The sequence below is a fragment of the Trematomus bernacchii genome, unplaced genomic scaffold (assembly GCF_902827165.1).
Source record: "Trematomus bernacchii unplaced genomic scaffold, fTreBer1.1, whole genome shotgun sequence".
Classification (NCBI taxonomy): domain Eukaryota; kingdom Metazoa; phylum Chordata; class Actinopteri; order Perciformes; family Nototheniidae; genus Trematomus; species Trematomus bernacchii.
In genome coordinates, this window is record NW_022987477.1 from 8,794,638 (window position 1) to 8,812,868 (window position 18,231).

General features: G+C 37.7%; 1 protein-coding gene across 4 annotated transcripts; it reads right to left on the reverse strand.

Annotated features, from left to right (window-relative positions):
* Positions 1 to 2,383: 2,383 nt before the first annotated feature.
* On the reverse strand, positions 2,384 to 17,081 carry anxa13 (annexin A13). Of its 4 annotated transcripts, XM_034149067.1 has the most exons (12): positions 11,286 to 11,351; positions 8,739 to 8,786; positions 7,295 to 7,370; positions 7,111 to 7,205; positions 6,829 to 6,999; positions 6,623 to 6,656; positions 5,221 to 5,300; positions 4,882 to 4,950; positions 4,695 to 4,796; positions 3,431 to 3,506; positions 2,960 to 3,072; positions 2,384 to 2,737 (listed from the first exon to the last, which is right to left on the reverse strand). In XM_034149067.1, exons 2-12 carry the CDS (start codon positions 8,751 to 8,753, stop codon positions 2,618 to 2,620), a joined length of 951 nt encoding a protein of 316 aa, XP_034004958.1. In that variant the 5' UTR covers positions 8,754 to 8,786; positions 11,286 to 11,351; the 3' UTR covers positions 2,384 to 2,617. The 4 variants fall into 4 exon arrangements, 1 of the variants encoding a protein (XP_034004958.1); XR_004557355.1 differs by lacking the exons at positions 2,384 to 2,737; positions 2,960 to 3,072; positions 3,431 to 3,506; ... (5 more) ...; positions 7,111 to 7,205; positions 7,295 to 7,370 and adding exons at positions 11,855 to 11,974; positions 12,103 to 12,204; positions 12,294 to 12,362; ... (4 more) ...; positions 15,738 to 15,795; positions 17,040 to 17,081 and having other exon boundaries at positions 11,286 to 11,383; XR_004557356.1 differs by lacking the exons at positions 2,384 to 2,737; positions 2,960 to 3,072; positions 3,431 to 3,506; ... (5 more) ...; positions 7,111 to 7,205; positions 7,295 to 7,370 and adding exons at positions 11,855 to 11,974; positions 12,103 to 12,204; positions 12,294 to 12,362; ... (4 more) ...; positions 15,738 to 15,795; positions 17,033 to 17,068 and having other exon boundaries at positions 11,286 to 11,383.
* Positions 17,082 to 18,231: the final 1,150 nt, after the last annotated feature.

Genomic DNA, 18,231 nt, shown 5'->3' on the forward strand with positions numbered 1-18,231 from the left:
AGGCCCTGGAGCCAACAATACAACATGCATTTCTGAGAAAGGGGCGGGGCCAGAGAGAGCACTGACGCACTGACGCAACCATAGCATGCAACGCTGCACTCAGGGACTCTACGAAAAGTTGTACCATCTTTACTGTATGTGAATAAGTCAATAGTATGAATAAGTGACGTAAAAAGAACCGGTTGCAATGCTGCAAATTAAAAATGTAATGTTACCAGCATGGGCGGTCCGGGACGTTTAAGAAATGTAATTTAATAAGTAAGTTTCTGCATAAATAATGTATTTATTACCCCAAACTTCTTTTAATGTTCTTTATCTTTGGCCAAAGTAACACAACATTAAATCTCCTTCTTTCTGCATTAAATGTGCCCCTCATTAAATTATTGGCCCCCTCACGGCCCCCAATTAGTCTAGAACCGACACCAGATGTTCTTCATTGAGAATCATAATAATTTCCTCAAATGTATACATTTGAAGAAATTATAAAGACAGAGTTGTTAGATTATGACTGTTTAGACTATTTTACAGCTACTTAGAAAGAAAAAAGTTGCAACCTGTGTGATTTAGTGTGAACTGTAATTCATACCACATGGAGGTGGGAGAGATTACCAGCTGGGTAATTTGAGTGGCACATTCACAAGTACCCTACTGTGTTTTTGAATCCCTCGATAAATGTAGGGTAAAAATGTTCTGATTTGGTTTTGGGATAGTCTTTGAATAAAGCTTAAAGCTACTAGTAATAACCATCAACTGTGAGCGGACAAAATATCATGTTTGTAATGATAATTTCCCACTTTGTGAGTTTGCATGTAATTTAATCTTATACTTCCATATTTCCAAAATACTTGAAGGCAGCAAAGTGACAAGCATAAAGGGGGTGTGTCATTTCATTGAATGTGAAGTCTACAATCTTCAGTGGCTGATTGGAAGGTACACTTGACAGACAGCCACTGTATGTCTGATAATGAAAAGTCCTATTGACATTATTGGTTGCCTCAGGTTTTAATGCATATTTTCTATCAACACAGTATCAAACACAGTTGAATGTCAAACAAAACCAGATATGATGGTGTTACAGGGAACTTTATTTGCACGTTTACTAAAATTCTTTGGCTATAGAGGGGCAATCTCTAGTCCAGGGGTGTCAAACTCAAGGCCCGGGGGCCAAATCCGGCCTGCGACTTCATTTTATGGGGCCCGCAAGAGCTTGCAAAGAATATAATACGTTTATTATACGGTTACATGCGGCTTTACAGAAGCACGTTGCCAATAAACGACATTTCCCACAATGCATCTCATTTTGTGACATGCGCACTGAAGAGACTTGCAATTATTTGCCCTAGACTTTTGCCTTCAGACGTAGTTAATTATGAAGTTATTACCCTATCCGATAATAATCCAATGCAGAGGCAATAATGTAATATAATACATTATTTTATATTATATATTTATATAGTCTTAAAGTTACAACTGGCCCTTTGTGTGCAACCATAATGCTAATGTGGCCCACGATGAAATTGAGTTTGACACCCCTGCTCTAGTCAGACGACTCTACCTGTTGATGTTTACAATAGTGGTCATTTTAACAGATCTCAGCTGCCTTATATAGACACATAATGACACAGACTCTCCAGATGTTCAATGCTTCTTACAGGTTTCTTCAGATATAACCTCTGGCCTACCTAAAACAGTAAACTAAATAATATATTTGTTAGTCGCAAAATACAAAAAAATATACATAACAAGGTGAGGTGTATTTGGATTTTTCAAGTGTTTTCTAGTTGTAGATAATAAAAATGCAACATGTATCTTTCAATAAGCATCTGTTAAAATATATATTGTCCTCTGCAAATCAGAAAATTAATAATTCCATTCACCTCACATGCTACCAGCTAAGATTCCTTCATTTCCAACTTTCACATTTCTTCTTTAAAAAGCACAAACACATGGACTGATTGCATAAGTGGTAACATCAGTTAAGTCACTGAGTTTGGGGCATAGAGGGTGAAAGTTTTAGATTAACACATATAAAGAAATATTGGATTCAAACGCAGATTAATACTTAAACAAGGTAATAATGTAACACTATTGTCTTTTTATATTAGTAAATGCAGCAGCAGAAAGAAATGCTGAGGCTAGATTAGATTTTTCCCAGTGTACAAACATGTTTACAATGTGATTACTCTATCAAGCCTTACACAACCTGATCAAATGTAGTGTAATTGCATCAGTGTGATTACAGTTGGCTCCTGGAAAGGTATAAATTGGTGCTTGTTTACAGTGACTTTAACTGACTGTGTAAATGCTGGTCAAAGTGTAAAGAACTGGAGCTAAGAAATGGGCAGTAATTGACGGACACAGAGTTCATGCCAATTTCGGTATAAATGATTGTTGAAAAAGTTTAAAAGAGAGCCACACAAATTCACCGTAACTCAGATTTTAGACAACACATTAGCTGATTATTCTATCACTTTCACCCTCCTGCTCCCTACATACTGTAATGTCACATGGACAGACTGAGTTAGTTACAGTAGTTAGACAGAAAACAGATGCGCCCTCAGTATAAACAGTTGTCTCTGACTGTTTTCCACATCCACCCTGCCTAACTCTCAGACTTTTAGTGGCAGATGGCCACGAGGAGACGTTTAAAATCACCGCCGCACTCGTCCTTTATGGCGTTCTTCAGAGACACATCGTACTTCTCCAGGTACATTTCTTTGATGGTCTCCAAGTCATACTGTTGGCAACAAGAAAACACATATTTTACATTCCCCTCATTTTTACTTTTAACTTATTTTGGCTTATTCTTTTCTTCTCCCTTACCAAACTTGGTTCGCACTTAGTATAGTAATTCTGCAACTTTGCACTTTGCAATACTATAAAATAATGTCACATATGCTGTACGAGAGACAGCAATTTATTTATCTGTACATATTTGTTGATCTTTTCATGCAATTACCTCAGAGCGAACCACGATGATGCGAATAAGGGTGTCCTCGTCAGTGCCCGCTCCTTTCATCGCAGCGTTCAAACGTCTGGCAAAGTAGAGCTGAGGGTTCTTAGCAACTCTTACTGTGGGGAGGAAAGAAAGGCTTTCATTAAAATAAATAAAATAAATAAAATAAATAAAATAAATAAAATAAATAAAATAAATAAAATAAATAAAATAAAATAAATAAAATAAATAAAATAAATAAAATAAATAAAATAAAATAAATAAAATAAATAAAATAAATAAAATAAATAAAATAAATAAAATAAATAAAATAAATAAAATAAAATAAAATAAATAAAATAAATAAAATAAATAAAATAAATAAAATAAATAAAATAAAATAAAATAAATACAATAAATACAATAATTAAGATATCAGATTTCAGGACATACACTGGGTATTTTGACAATTAACACTTTGTATTATTTACTTACCAAGAGCTTTGTAGCATTTCTTAAGTGTCCCGGAAGTCTCATTCTCAATGACATCCAGGATTTCAGTTCCACAAAGCTATGGAGAACAAATTGCTAGTCAAATCAAAGCACTGGGAATGAGTGGTTTCTTTTTCCAGGTCTACAATTTCCTCTAATCCTCTAATACAGTGGTTCCCAACCTGCCCCTACTAAACTTTATCTTGTTTCTGCTGCTGGCAGTGGATGGGGGTAAATTAACAGTTTTCACAGTGTTATGTGAGCAATATCAACACCTCGCCTTGGGGGGGCGCCAAAGATCGCAGGGGGGGCGCCAGGCCTCAGATGATTTGAGGCCAAATATCATATTTAGACTTTTTTTTTTTTTACATATAATTGTAACGCAATACATGATTGTCACTAAAAGCCTTGTCTCTACATTACAATAAAATATAAAAAATAATTGATTAATTAATTTGAATAAAAATTCAAGTTAGTAGCTATTATAGGCATAAAAACACAGAAATGTATAATTCTTTCTTTAATAGAAATGTTTCTTCTGCCCGTAAAGTGTCCAAACCAGGCTTTTCTGGATAAGCGCATTTTTAAAACATAGTCATTGTCCATGCCAGTTTCAGATTATTTGTCACAGTTGCTCTGATCAGATCGGTCTCCTCCATTTTGTAGATTATTTACGACTTTTGAATACACATAAACACATCGGCAAAATCCGGCTTACTTTGAGCATGTGTTTTAAACAGTTTAATCCCTTTGTGAATTGTTTCCACTTGCGCCGTCCTTTAATTTCTTCATACAGCGGGAATCCAAATAAATTAATCCTGAGTCCAATAACCATGCACTCCAATAGTGCTCCTTAATTACGCTTTCATCCTCCTTTAACAAAATACTTCAAATTCATCCAGTTTGGGACAGTAGTTGTAGCATTTTTGAGACTTTTAAACTTTAATTACCGCTGTGCGCCCCCCCCCTTGTGTGTGTGTGTGGGGGGGGGGGGGGGGGGGGCGCACTTCCAACAGGAGTCATTTGGGGGGGCTCTTGGGAAAAAAGGTTGGGAACCCCTGCTCTAATAGAAGGTGCCTACTTGTTTAAAGCCCCTAGAAAAAGTCTGACTGCACGTGCATGAGAAGCAACAACATTTCTCAAGGGTAATGTAAAGACACCACCCCGGATCAATTCACATGCTGGCTGAAGATTAGATTTCAGGTCATATAAACTGATATGCAATATCACTGCAGCTATCTATGGACAGAGTGACACCCTAACCTACCTGCTCATATATCTTGAAGGTGGCCTGGAGCTGCAGGTAATTTCTGGAGGCCAGGACGTAGCTGAAAGTGGACTCATCTGTCCCAAAGGAGCCCTCACCAGCCTGCATCAGAAACAGCAAATATTAATGATAATATTCAGGATAAATTAATATGCCATGAGGATATAATGAATTATATTTGAAGTACCTCAAACAGGCAGGTAGCATCTGACTCGGCCAGCTCCTCATCCACCTCGTAACTCTCGTCTCTGTCGCCCTGGAAGACAAAAAAGCAAGATGACTTCTGCTGAGGCCTTCAGTAACTGTATCTGGCCTACGTTTCACTTATGAGAGGGGGTCTGGATTGTGGCCAGTGTGTGTGTGTGTGTGTGTGTGTGTGTGTGTGTATGTGTGTGTATGTGTGTGTGGTGTGTGTGTGTGTGTGTGTAGGGACTACTAGGGCAAGGGAGAGTGAGCTCAATTTCAGTCCTACAGCAGACGTGAGAGTTCAGTTACTCGAGCGGAGTAGAAACTCATGGCCTCTTACCTGCATCAGAGCTGTGAGCAGGTTTCTTACGTCCCCGCTAGTCTCCCCTTCGATATCTGCTTCAAGATCACGCTCATGCACTGAAAGACACATTGTAAAGTAAAGATCAAATAAAGCAACAAGTTTAATTTAAGCCTCAGTGTTTAGACAAGCCCAGATACTATCGTGCCAAAAAGTATGGCATGTTTACTGCAACCTCTGTTTAATTTGTAATGAAAGTTGGTTTGTGTACCCATGCTCCCTTAAACAGCTTAGTTCAAAGTCTATCTGATTTCCTTCTTAAAACACCAGTATATATTCATGTGATGTTCTTAGCTTCGTTAATGATGGATTCCTGCCTTTAGGACTACCAGTTTTGAGTCAAGAAAGCATATTTTACACTTCACTGATGCCAAATTAACTGAGAATGTACAGCAACTTAATAAAAAAAAAATAATGATTACAAATCAGAATACAATAAGATTCCAAAGGGTTAGCTAGACTAAGGGTACTGTTGAAGAATCAGTACATTGACTAAATAAACAATTGGATTTACAAAAGAGGGGATAAGGACTAGGTTCTGTGTTACAACTTTGATTATTTATTTACTACTCCCTATATAAAGGGCAGCGAATAGTTTACTCATTAGTGCCAGTAAGGAACTATCACATGAGAGGAAAATAAAATTCCCCCCAGGTGGTACAGCAGGTTATTTATTCTCGTGAACCTATACATGGAGTCTACAAGAAAACAGTAAAAAAACGTCAAATATTGTGGCTAGCTTGGTTAGCAAAATGCTAAATGTTGTATCTGGCCAGAGCAAAGCACCAAGGTTAGCCAAAAAATGATAGCTAATGACAAATAGCAAACAACCCGATAAGCTAACTTGCAACCACAAGCACCAAAAGTTTCTCTGCCACAGCCACTCAAACACTAGCTTAATTTTTACTTTTCAGAATACCACCATAGCCTACTAGAAGGTGCCATTGAGAAACTATTATTTTTGGTATATTTCAAAGAATGATAGTATTCCCTCCTTCATGGCTAAGTAAACCTTAAATAATGAAAGAATAAATAACTTTGCAGTCTACGGTACATCTGTCAGAACTGCTATCATGTTGAACAGGAAGCTGCAGCAGGATGGCCCTTGACTAAACAAAGTGTGACTGAAAACTACAGTTCCAGAATAGTACTGTACTTTAGCCCTATGTAGGTCCCAATGAGTCACCCATAGCCATTTCCTCCAGGGTTCATAATACAAGGAAGGGAAAAAGTGACATTAAGTAATTTATTGGGTAAGAGGTTAAACAACTGCAAAGTATGATTAATAAGCTACATAAAATATTAAAAAACATATAACAACAAAACGGATGTGATGGATGTGGCATCAAGTAAACTAAGGTAATTGTATAAAATGGCTTACCTTGAAAGTAGTATTCCTTGAACATGGCGATGTCCTATGGGAAACAATTATATAGAATGAACACAAATCTAGAATATTTTACAGTAAAACATCATATGCTTATTTAATTATTGTATAGGGCCTGAAAATTATTTGGACATAATGCCACACATATTGTTGATGATTAATTAATAAATTAGTTGAACTGTTTTTGACTTGTGACTGACAGCGTTGGTGGCCGTGCAGAGGATCTCCACCAGGGTGTCTTCATCAGTGCCCGCCCCCTTCATGGCCTTCCTCAGCTCCTTCACAGCGAAGACTATGGGCAGGTCCAACATGGCGAGGATGGCGTTCTCAAAGCTCCCTGCCAGCTCCTTCTTCAACACATCCACCAACTCCTATTAGAGGGAGAGAGAATGTAATTGTTATTGGTGGAAGAGGGCAGAAACAGAATATTCCAAATACAAATGTAAGTGGTACATTTCTGTGGATAACTGAATGACACTCACATCATCATACTTTTCAAAATATGCGTTTTTGATTTCCTGACGCTGATCTGCACTGCGGTCTGCCAAGATGTCAATGATGGCCTGCTCATCAGTTCCTATAGAGAAAATAAAACAGATGCGGTACAAGGACAAACAATGTCTTACAGTTACATTACAAAAATTCAATTAAATCTTTCCATCTTACCAAACCCTTTGCAGGCTTTGCGGATGGCCTTGATGTCAGCAACGACATCGAAATCCTCATAGGGCACGATTGTTGGCTGAGGGAATAACAAAAGATTGGTATATAGGCGAAGTGAAAATCTATAAACAGATCCTTATAATAATGTACTTATCAAACTTATCATTGTTTCCGTAATTGAGGATCAGAGCGGTTCGTGATAGCAATGCAGGAGCAGCTGTCAGATGGGGGAGGGGAGGTCGATGACACAATGCTTGGGTGGAGGAATTTCGGGGCCAGAAGTCTTAAACAAACTTGGTGGGGGCCACATGAATTACTGGCAACTTCCATAGTGTGGGCCAGGGGCCAGCAGGGGACTGAGAGGAGGTTCTAGTGACCTATATCCCTCACATTAAAGAGTTGAATCAACTTTTTACGAGAGGATGTAAAGTAAACGATTGACAAAATCTTCACAGAATGTTTGACCTCACCAAAACTTCAATAGAATTGTATTTATTGTTTGTTAGGTAATGATAATGTTGGGAAATGGGGTACTAGGGTTATCTGTCACCACTTGTTTATAGCGGGTAGCTGGCTCCTCCACATTAACTTTTTCATTTCTCAAAATAACAAACATTATTCCTAGGGATTAGGGTTATTTAGAGAGTCTGACAAAAACAAAAAAATTGCGTATTTAGAGTCTGTGGCAACAGATAACCCACAAGTACCGAACATGTCATTCATTATTTGCCAATTAGTATTATTGAAGTTGCCAATGAGGTGAAACAATAGATAAATGAGCACAGAAAGACACAGATCTGGCAATTATGATGGACACCCTCCCCCCATCCTTGCAGTACTGCTGATTTACATACAGAGCCCTGCTCAGTCATTTACACACACACACACACACACACACACACACACACACACACACACACACACACACACACACACACACACACACACACACACACACACACACACACACACACACACACACACACACACACACACACACGTCTAACGGAGCTGTGATGAATTCCGCAGAGGAGTGGCCCCTTCCACTGCGTAAACCCAGACTCTGCTGTCTGTCACACGGTGTCAGCAGCGACGTTTACAGTACATTTAAAGAAACACCGAAAAATATGAATCTGACACCATAGTGCTGAATATCAGTTGAAATAGTAGGATATTAATCGCGATGTAGAGTATGATGTGCGCAGAGATTGGCTGGAAACAGATGCGTTACAGTGCTCGATCAATGATGAGAAAAAAGCAATACATTCGGTATTCTATTAGAAATTGACACCTGAATCAAACATCTAACCTACATTTTGGTTAAGCTTGTCAAGTCGAAACTACTCTTTACACGTGTAGGCTATAGCTAAATCTAAACTGCAAACTGTTAAAGATCGTCTCTAACCAAAGAGTGTGTAGCACACTGTGTTAAGACAATGGTACCTACTTGACAGTTGCCCATTTTAAAGATGTTCGTCCGGTTTCAGCTGGTGATCTGATGGGTAAAAGTCGTAGAGTAGTTTGTACTAGCTTACTTCTAATCCTGATACGAGCGGCGGCCCAAAGCAGCTCAAACCAGCGTGTGACGTCACCACGGAACGCTGCATAGTCCGTTAGATTAACCATTTACATCCTCACCACTTTACAATAGGTCAGCAGCTAGAGAAATACTCAGACCCTTCACTTAGTTTAGGGAGTAATATCGGAGTAATACCAAAGGGAATACAAACTCTGTCACAAATGATAGTAGTGTTTTCAAAATCGTACAAAGTATAAGCTTCCAAATCTACACAAGTAGGTTACCAAAAATGAAAGTCCTTATAATGTAGGCTATAGGCCTAATGGTCCTTGGTCCATTTCAGAATCTTATAATTCGAATAATAATTTGTGATGCATAACTTTGTAAGATTCAGGCTATGGTAACAATCACTTGTTTAATTCGTATTTATACATAAGCATGTATTAGCTATTGTGTTACTTTGGTTAATCATAAAAACAGTGTCACAAAATAAACAACTAACAAGTCGAGGCAGCAGTAGCCTAGAGCAACCCCATTGTTATAAGAGCTAAAATGTCTGTTTTTGTCAATGTAGTCTGGTGATTATGAAGAAAGCATGGGTAATGCACTGACTATGGATTAGTACTCATGCAACCCCACTTAAAACAATCCAAACCACATGTTTCCCTTTAATTAAATAATACATTATTACAGGGAGTAGGCTATCAATAGATCCTATTGATATTATTTTAGGAGAATAGAACTAATAAACTAGGAGTTTAATAATGATAAATGACTAAGTATAAAGAAGGCTTTAGTGAGGTTACCACTGAATATAGGAGCCATATTAAGCTTTATTGCAGTGACTTAACAGCATGGGTAATGATTTTTCACCCACCCGACATGACACATGGTCAAGCCAGAGTTAGACATCCTTCAGCCCTAATTTACTTCACTCTCTTTAATGTCCTTGAGCAAAATGCTAAATCCCCTCTTGTTGATGTAATCGGCTGACCATAAACTCTGACCTTCCTTGACCCGAGCTAACTGCTGCGGTTTGGATCTTTCATGCTGGTCATGCAAAATGAAGTGGAATGTTTCCCATATTTGTAATTCAGTGAAACACGTCAGATGACCCAGAAAAGGAAATTAATGAATTTATGAAATACCTTTAAAACTGATACTCTTCTTTCACCCAACTAAACAACCATAATTCACTAGTTGGTAAAAGCTCAGAAAAAGTTACAATATGTTGAATAGTTGTTTCTGCTTTTAGTGTGTAATTGTTACGTGCTGCAACAATGACCCAAAAGATACATCTTCTGTAGAATTAAGTGCTTTATGTTATAATTACCAACCTCGCCAGCCTGCGCTCTAACCATTGGTATTTCACTGTCCCTACATCATAATTACCCCCTACTGAAGAGGAGAGCCGCTGCTGCCCTCCATAATAAAGCCCTTTGGTCTGTATAAACGTAATACATGCACACAGCGTATGAGTAAACTGTTTCCATTAAGAGCTTGCTCACGTCACACTAACTGAGCCATGCAATTACATGAAGATGATTCATCCTTTTTTCACTGTATAATTATCTGGAAATAACCTGGAATGGGAAACTTTAGGGATAAATTGGTCATTCAAACAATATAGCTGTTTATAACTGTATGTAGGCTGTGTGTATGTACGACTCAATTACAGTAACAACATATTCAGGGCGACAGTAGGATTTAAATCAGTAAAGACAACATTCACTGACCTGTTTAGGTTGATGTCATCTCAAACTTTCAAGCAAAGCAGGATCAATCTTTGCAGAGTTTGTGTCGTGACTATTATGAAACACAACTTTAAAACTCATGTTTCAATGTTGTTCCTGTCAGGCTCACAGTTGTCTTGTAAAATAGGGTTTCTGATTTGATTTCCTATTCCTCCTAACATTAGAACTCTTAAACCTTATATACAATTTTGAATTAATAGGAATAGTTGGACATTTTTGGGAAATGATGCTCCTCTTCGCTTGCTTGCTGGGAGTTGATGATAAGATTAATAACACTTGAGAGGGGTATCAATCTTCTCATCTCATCAAAATGCCAAACCGTTCCTTGAGGACTGGACTTGATCTAAACTGCTGCAAGATTGTACTTTCTAGTGATTATTTAAGGACTTGACTTCAGTGCTGCTGAGTTGCATAAAGTAAATCCTCCAATTCAGTTTGTTTTGAGGTAAAGCAGTACTAGAAACAATTGTATGATTATGTTATTTAAATATGTCTTTTTTGAGTGTCGATGTCAAATTAAGAGGCGACTTGGACTTGCTTTAAAGGACTTATATGTATTCCTTATTAAGAATCAATGAAGGCCTCTCTTGGATTTAGAGTTCTCGGGTTGTTCACATTTTAGACTTTTCGGTTGAAGTTTATTTACATTCTGTAATTCTTTGCAACCATCAGAATTTGCTGCTGAAACAGCCCAAATATCCGATGTCTGCAGAGAGAGTACTTTTTGCCTGTCTGCTCCGTAGCTCTCAGTTCGGGGATGTTATGGTCTTCATTTCAGAGGCGGTGGAAGGGGGTCCCAGTGAAGCCTCTATCACGGATCTGGAAACAAAGGCAGCATTCAGAAGAGCCGGCCAAAGTAGCAGGCTGTAATGTTATGCTGGCCCAGGACCCAAACTCAGGTTTCACACAACTTGTTTAGAGTCTGACAGGCTCCTACTGTTAGGATCCACAGACAGAGGTTTGACTTTCACATGCAACTAGACTAATACAATGTGTGGAAAGAAGGTCAGAAAGATAGTTTAATTCAAAACATGTTTTGGGGTGACCAAGCTATGCAGGAGTCTCAAGTCTCAATGGGAGGAAATCACTTTTTCCCTCTATTTTTCCTTATAAATTCAAAGACTACAGGAGCAGTTTTCTTGTTTACCACAAGAACCACAATCCTCATTTGTTACAAAATATGTGTGTGGCTACAGACTCTCTTTTAGTTCCTTTTTTTCTAAGCCAGTGCGATCAGAAGACATTCTGTGAACACTAGGCTTTTGTTACAGTAAACAGTGCATTGTTCACCTGCTCCTGGGGTAAAATCCCGGCAGTGTCAAGGTTTCTGCTCCGTTTCACTGTACCCTGCTGGTGGTTTTGGGCACCACTTCTTGGCATCCCCCAGGTTTGCTGCTGGGTCTCATTGTGCTGCAGATGTTGGGAAAAATGTGACACAAACATTAATGACTAATCTATCAAAGTGATCATAAAACTACAGGGCAAAATGCAATACTGTATTATAAGTATTTATACTATACAAAACTAAAATAACAAACTTTTTGATCGTCAACAGCCTTTTTCTGTCTCTCCTTTTCCACTTGTTGTTTCCTCTCTTCTACCTGCAGGCACAGGTCTTGGTAATACTGCCTTTTTTTTCCCTAAAGAAAACATACATTTGACAAAATTGTAACATAGAGTTTAGTAATGTCTGGAGTAATTATACAGAGGACAAAATATATAGTAGGACCTCTTTAGACAAATTCAGGCTCATTCCGGGGGCTTCATTCTGATCAGCAGCTGATACTGAGGCTGTTCCCTGGAAGAAATAAAATCTCAGCACACTTAGTATTTCCTTGTGGTGAACACTGCTAGAAATGGATCAACATCTACATCTAGTGGTCATATCCACTAACTGCAATCTAAATTTGCCTTAAAGGATTGGTCTGGTAAGATCCTGAATGTTCTAACTGTCTAACAAATCCCCTAAAATACAAACGAACAAGGAATTTATCTAACTAGAAATCCCGATGTCTTATTTCCCTGTGCAATTACTGCCACAAGAAGTACTCAGATCCTTTATTTAAAGTCAAAATGCCAAGTTCTTAAAATATCCCATTACAAGAATAGTTCTAAAATGAAAAAAAGTTAAATTACTCAGTATACAGATTGGATATTTTAGCAGTAATATGGTGTTATTATATACACTATTATGTTTTTCTTTCCAACAAATACATGTCATAACATTTAAGTGTTTCTCAGGGTAAGGCCAATTTGAGTTACTTTTAAAATAATAGGTAAAGTACAGTTAAGTATTGCAACATGTCAGGTGTTGGGTATATGTACAAAGAAGCTAGCAACTATGAGTGTTAAATAAATGTAGTCGAATACAAATATTGGCTTGCAAAATGAAGTGGACAAGAAGTACATGTAGCAAGAGAAAGATAACAAATTGCAGATATTTGGTGAATTTCCAATAAAACTTACAGTGATGGATGCATGAACTGATGGGGGCCTTCTGGGGTCGGAGCGTTCCAAACTTACAGTCCCTTTCAGTGTTAGTATTGGCAGAGGAGCTAGGAAAAAATGAACAATCAGGAAAATGTCAAATTAAACTGAAATGGTTATTTTCATGTTGACAATGCTGACACCCTTATATGTTTGAATTGAATAAAAAATATTCAAGAATAAGATTTCCCTTTTTAACATTTTACAGACAAAAATATACCTTTTTTTGGAAGAACAGCACTATTAGTATGCAATGTAAAACACAGCATTATATTTGATCCATACATCGCCAATATTCAATATTATTTTGTGATTTTTTTGCTATGTCTTTTGTTATTGTCAATTTCAAGCCCCTTTCGAACAGAGTCTAAATGACATGATTTAAAGTTAAATTCCACTTTGGTGAAATATGTTTCAAATTCCAAGCCTTAATAGCATGGCTCAGAGTAAGCAGGGACTCGCATAACATATATCAATAAATCTATTTGGTAGCCCAGACAGTCTCCTGCAAAAAGCCGCTCTATGAGTAATCCATTTAGCTCCCACTGAGGCCCACTCATAATAAGTTGTACTATGAGGCTGACTCATGTTCACTCTCAGGCTGTGACTGCACACACACGCTCCCCCAGGCTCCCCATGAGTGGAGGTGTGTGTGTGTGTGTGGGCTGGATTGTACTGTCATAAAGGCAAATCATTTCTTCATTAAGGATTCATAACCTCACTGTATAATTACTTCAATGATCCTGTAATGTGGACTTAATCCAATCACGGTTCTCCTTTAATTATGAAATCTTTATTTGAATTTTATCAAAGAAAAACACAAAAAAACGTTGTAATTATCTGTCTAACAGTGCATGTATTATGTCGTTATTGTATTTTCCATCATGTTGCAGAAGCTTATTTACAGTCTTTGTGCATTTTTGTAGTCCATAATTAAAGCAATTGCATTTATTAAGTGTAAAGCTAGCTCAGACTTATTCACATGTTGCGTTTCATTGTTGATGATCTTAAGAAAAGTTGTATTAAGTTCCTTTCACTCACATTACATACTCTTCTTTAGAAATATATAAATAAAAAAAGGAGAACACCTACAATAATCAAGATTACTGGGTAAACTCCCTCTGCTTATGAAATTGATGTGATATAAATAAAAACAATAGAAGAACCTACTAAATTAATGGTGAGCATTTTGCATCAGTCTTTAAACATACAGCAGGATATTGTAATCTAAAGCTGCATCTGTGACCAAAAATATGTCGCTATAATATTCTATACTGTTATAGCTCCAGGTTTACCCCCTTCCTGCTGATAGAGAAACACCACATCAGCACTACATTATCCTTAACCACCGCTGTTTGGGATCAGGACCAATCAACACCACAGTATGAAAGCTATTTTCATGTCGAGTCTATATACTTTTGTCCTCACACTTGCAATAAAGTTTCATTATCTTGTTTGTCCTTGTGTTATCGTATAGCTTTGGAGTATTGTAAAACAACCTGAATACACCATCACACACGCGCAGAGTATGATTCATGTATTGTACGCACAAATGATTGAGAGGGAATAACTAAAAGTGTGTGAATGATCTCACATTGGTCCCTGAGAGAGGCCGCCTCGTTCCCATCAGTCAGCTGCCTGCATGCTATCTGGAGGCAGACAGGGTGAAGATAAAACACAGTTACCTTCTGGAAATTGCTATAATTGAGTGATTAAGACCAATGACGTCAAATGAAAGCGTTTCCTTTTTTTTTTTTTATACTGAATGAACGTTCACTTAGCCCCATTCACACACGTCGGTATGAGTGTGACTCACCAGCGCCATGGCCTTGGGCTTTGTGCTCAGCATCTGTGTTTGTGCTGCAGCAGTTGCTGGTGAAAGACAGAGTGGTGATGGAGAGTCAAAAAGCCTATTTTTGCACCTAAAAACAAAAGAAATTGGATTATTAGACGAGCGGATCTGCCTTTGTCCTTTAGTGATGTATCTGCTTTTGCCAAAACAGTGCAGGGGCCATAATTCACCATTACTGTGATGATTAGGTCTGAAATAATGAGATTTTTTAACTTTTTAAAGTACATCTTCAGTTTTAACCAACTGTGTGTGACTCACATGCAGGCTTCGCTGTCCTTACAAAAACACGAAGAAAGTTCAAACGACACGACAGGTTTGGATGTTTTCATCCCCAACGTCAACTCAACCGTCTTATTCCTGGACTCCTCACCCTTTCTCCTGCCCTGTTGAAATCACACAGATTATCATAAAATACCATACTTGAAACTGGAGAAATAAGGTTATGACAAGTTTATTTATCTCCCATGGTGAAAAAGTTTAAAATGTCTGCAGCTGACAGTTTAAGATCAGTCAAACAGCTTAATTTTGCACCCTTTAAAAAAGAAAAACTAAACAAACACATAACTTAGAGGGGTGGAATAAAAGTGTAAGCAGAGGTGGGAGAAGTACTGATCTTGTACTTGAGTAAAAGTAGAAGTATCAGTGTGTAGGAATACTCTGTTACAAGTAAAAGTCCTGCATTCAAAATGTTATTCAAGTAAAAGTACAAAAGTATAAGCATGAAAATATACTTAAAGTACCAAAGTACTCTGAGTGTAAGTGATTAAAGCAAGTAGCAGAGAACTGTTATTGCATATTAATGAAAAGTATACAAATATACTAGCTTTTACAAACCACTGCTGATTCAGCTGGGCACTGAGGTAGTTTCTCCTCATCAAATTCCATGGTTTCTCTTAGAAAGATAGACAGATAGCCTACATGTTATGCACCAGCAATTGCAATTTCGTTATTACAGCTTTAATAGAAGTAGTGGCAACAGTCACCTACACACAATACCACTGACTGCTTTATTAATGCAACTTTTGCTAACGTTTCTCTTCATTTCAATTCGTTCTTTAGAGTTTTTCTTTTTTTTTTAACCTCAACCTTTCACTTAAATAAACGGAAGACCTAAAACATTGACAAAATCACTACGACATGTAGTATTTAACTGGTTTTCACCAAATACAGTCTATGGTTTTCACACATTTAACTGGTTTAACACATTTACCGTTGCTATGATGGGTAGAGTTGAACAGGTACACCGGAAGTAAACTGAGGTAGCGTGGAGCAGACACGCATTTAGTTTGTAGTCATTTAAATTCAGCAGAATGATAACACTACACACGTCATCAGCTCATAACGTCATGACGTAAGCTTACCCGCCGCTAGGGGGCGGGGCCGAGCTGAACGTCTACTCTGGGTTGCGTTCGAATACTCCAAAAAAACAGCTCCTAAGTTCTAACCCTATCGTCTATTCCTTGACCTCGGAGTGAAACGTCATGGGGTTAAGGGATAGTGGATAGGAGAATTCAAAAGGATTTAGGAGAAGAGACTGCGGCACTTTAGAGAATCCGACTGCACTTTCACTATCCGACGTGTTTATGATGCGCCAGCAGAGGTCATAAATGTGCGCCTGCTGCTGTGGGGAAACTATGGAAACTACAGTTTTCTATACAGCGGACTACAACATGGATGTTTAATAAGAACGAGGGACTACTGTAAACTCATCTAGAGACTCTGCACCGTGCTCTGATGCTGTTGTTTTATGCTTTATGAACGGGGACAACAGAGAAACATATTCTTCATGACCAAAGTTGAAATTGAAATAAAAAAGGAAAGTGAAACTTATGCTCGTCACCCTCTCCCTCCGGTCCACATTAATACAAATGATCCCAATACATATGATTGTATGAAAAGATCTTAAAATCAATACAAATGTATTTATTATAAACGTTAGTCCTTAACATCTATCACTGTGTATATCACCATTCAAACATCTTTTAAAAGTTGAACAAACCCCACACAGCTCAGTAAAGACTGTGAAATGTTGACTTTATTTGATCATTTCAGTAAAAACTAACGTTCATATTTCTCTTTTTGATTATAATACTGATGAACGTTCAAAACAAAGCACTTTGGCAACTTACCACATACGTTTTAAAATGCTTAATAAGCACCGTAACTTTCATGATATCATTTCTCGTTCATAATCGGTTGTTTCCGTGAACGGCCGACTGTTGTGTGACGGCAAATGCTGCGGCCGCAAGGCATTGTGGGGCAGCATTTTCTCCTCTCCTTTCGGTTAGGGAGGTCCAGTGGTTCCTAGGCTAAAGGAGGTTATAAAGGAAGTTTGAAACCTCCTTTCCTTTTAATTTAGAGAATTCGAACGGCACTTATCATGGCTGCCACTGAGGGACTTCCGGGTCATTTCACTCCGTTAGGAAGGTTCCTAAGCTAAATGGACTATTCGAATGCAACCTTGGTGTGGAACAATCATAGTAATATACCGTCTATGGTAGTAACGAGAGTTGGGAAGTAACTAAGTAAATGTACTCAAGTACTGTACTCAAGTACACTTTTGAGATACTTGTACATTACTTGAGTATTTCCATTTTATGCCCCTTTGTACTTCTATTCCACTACAATTCAGAGGTAAATCGTGTAACCTACTTTTACTCCACTACATTTATTAGTTTATTTTTTACTTGTAACAGAGTTCCTACACTCTGGTACTTCTATTTTACTTAAGTACGCAATCTGAGTTCTTATCCCACCTCTGGTAGCAACAATACGTGGTTACTCAAGACTCTTCTGAAAAACCAAACAATTGTCAACTATTATTCGAGTATGCTGGTTATTTATTAGGAAACTTATATTTTTTCCCCCATTCTGTTTATTTATTTGTATTTAAAAAAAAATCTTGTTTTTTTTGGTTCTACATTTGTACAAGGCAAATAGGTTTTCTTTGTCATATTTTATACTGCCTTGTAATATTACCATGCCTTAAATAAAGTATGTAGATAATGAAAAGAAACTGTCTGTGCCAATGTATCTTGGAAGAGGATGTACATGTGTCACAACAAGAACGTGGGGAATAAATAGGCCTAGTAATATCCTTAAAAAATATGCATGTGTTTATGATATTGAGTGGAATCTATGTTTAACCTCACAGCAAGACACATTATCTCTCTAGCTTTGTCTTTTTTTAATACAAAGTTAAATTTGAAGTGGAGGCTGTCAGGAAATTCTAACCTTAGCTTCCAGCAATTTTATGTTCCTTTTTTCTCCCCTCTCTCTTTCCCTCACTTTCTTCTTTTTTTGGGGGTCCATTAAGATACATATAGTC

Excerpts from the sequence above, each read along its gene's own strand:
- anxa13 (XM_034149067.1), bottom strand. Across the intron at positions 4,951-5,220 it reads TGCTCACAGCTCTGATGCAG|GGCGACAGAGACGAGAGTTA; the intron begins GTAAGAGGCCAT and ends TTTGTCTTCCAG. Across the intron at positions 3,073-3,430 it reads GAAATGCTACAAAGCTCTTG|TAAGAGTTGCTAAGAACCCT; the intron begins GTAAGTAAATAA and ends TCCTCCCCACAG.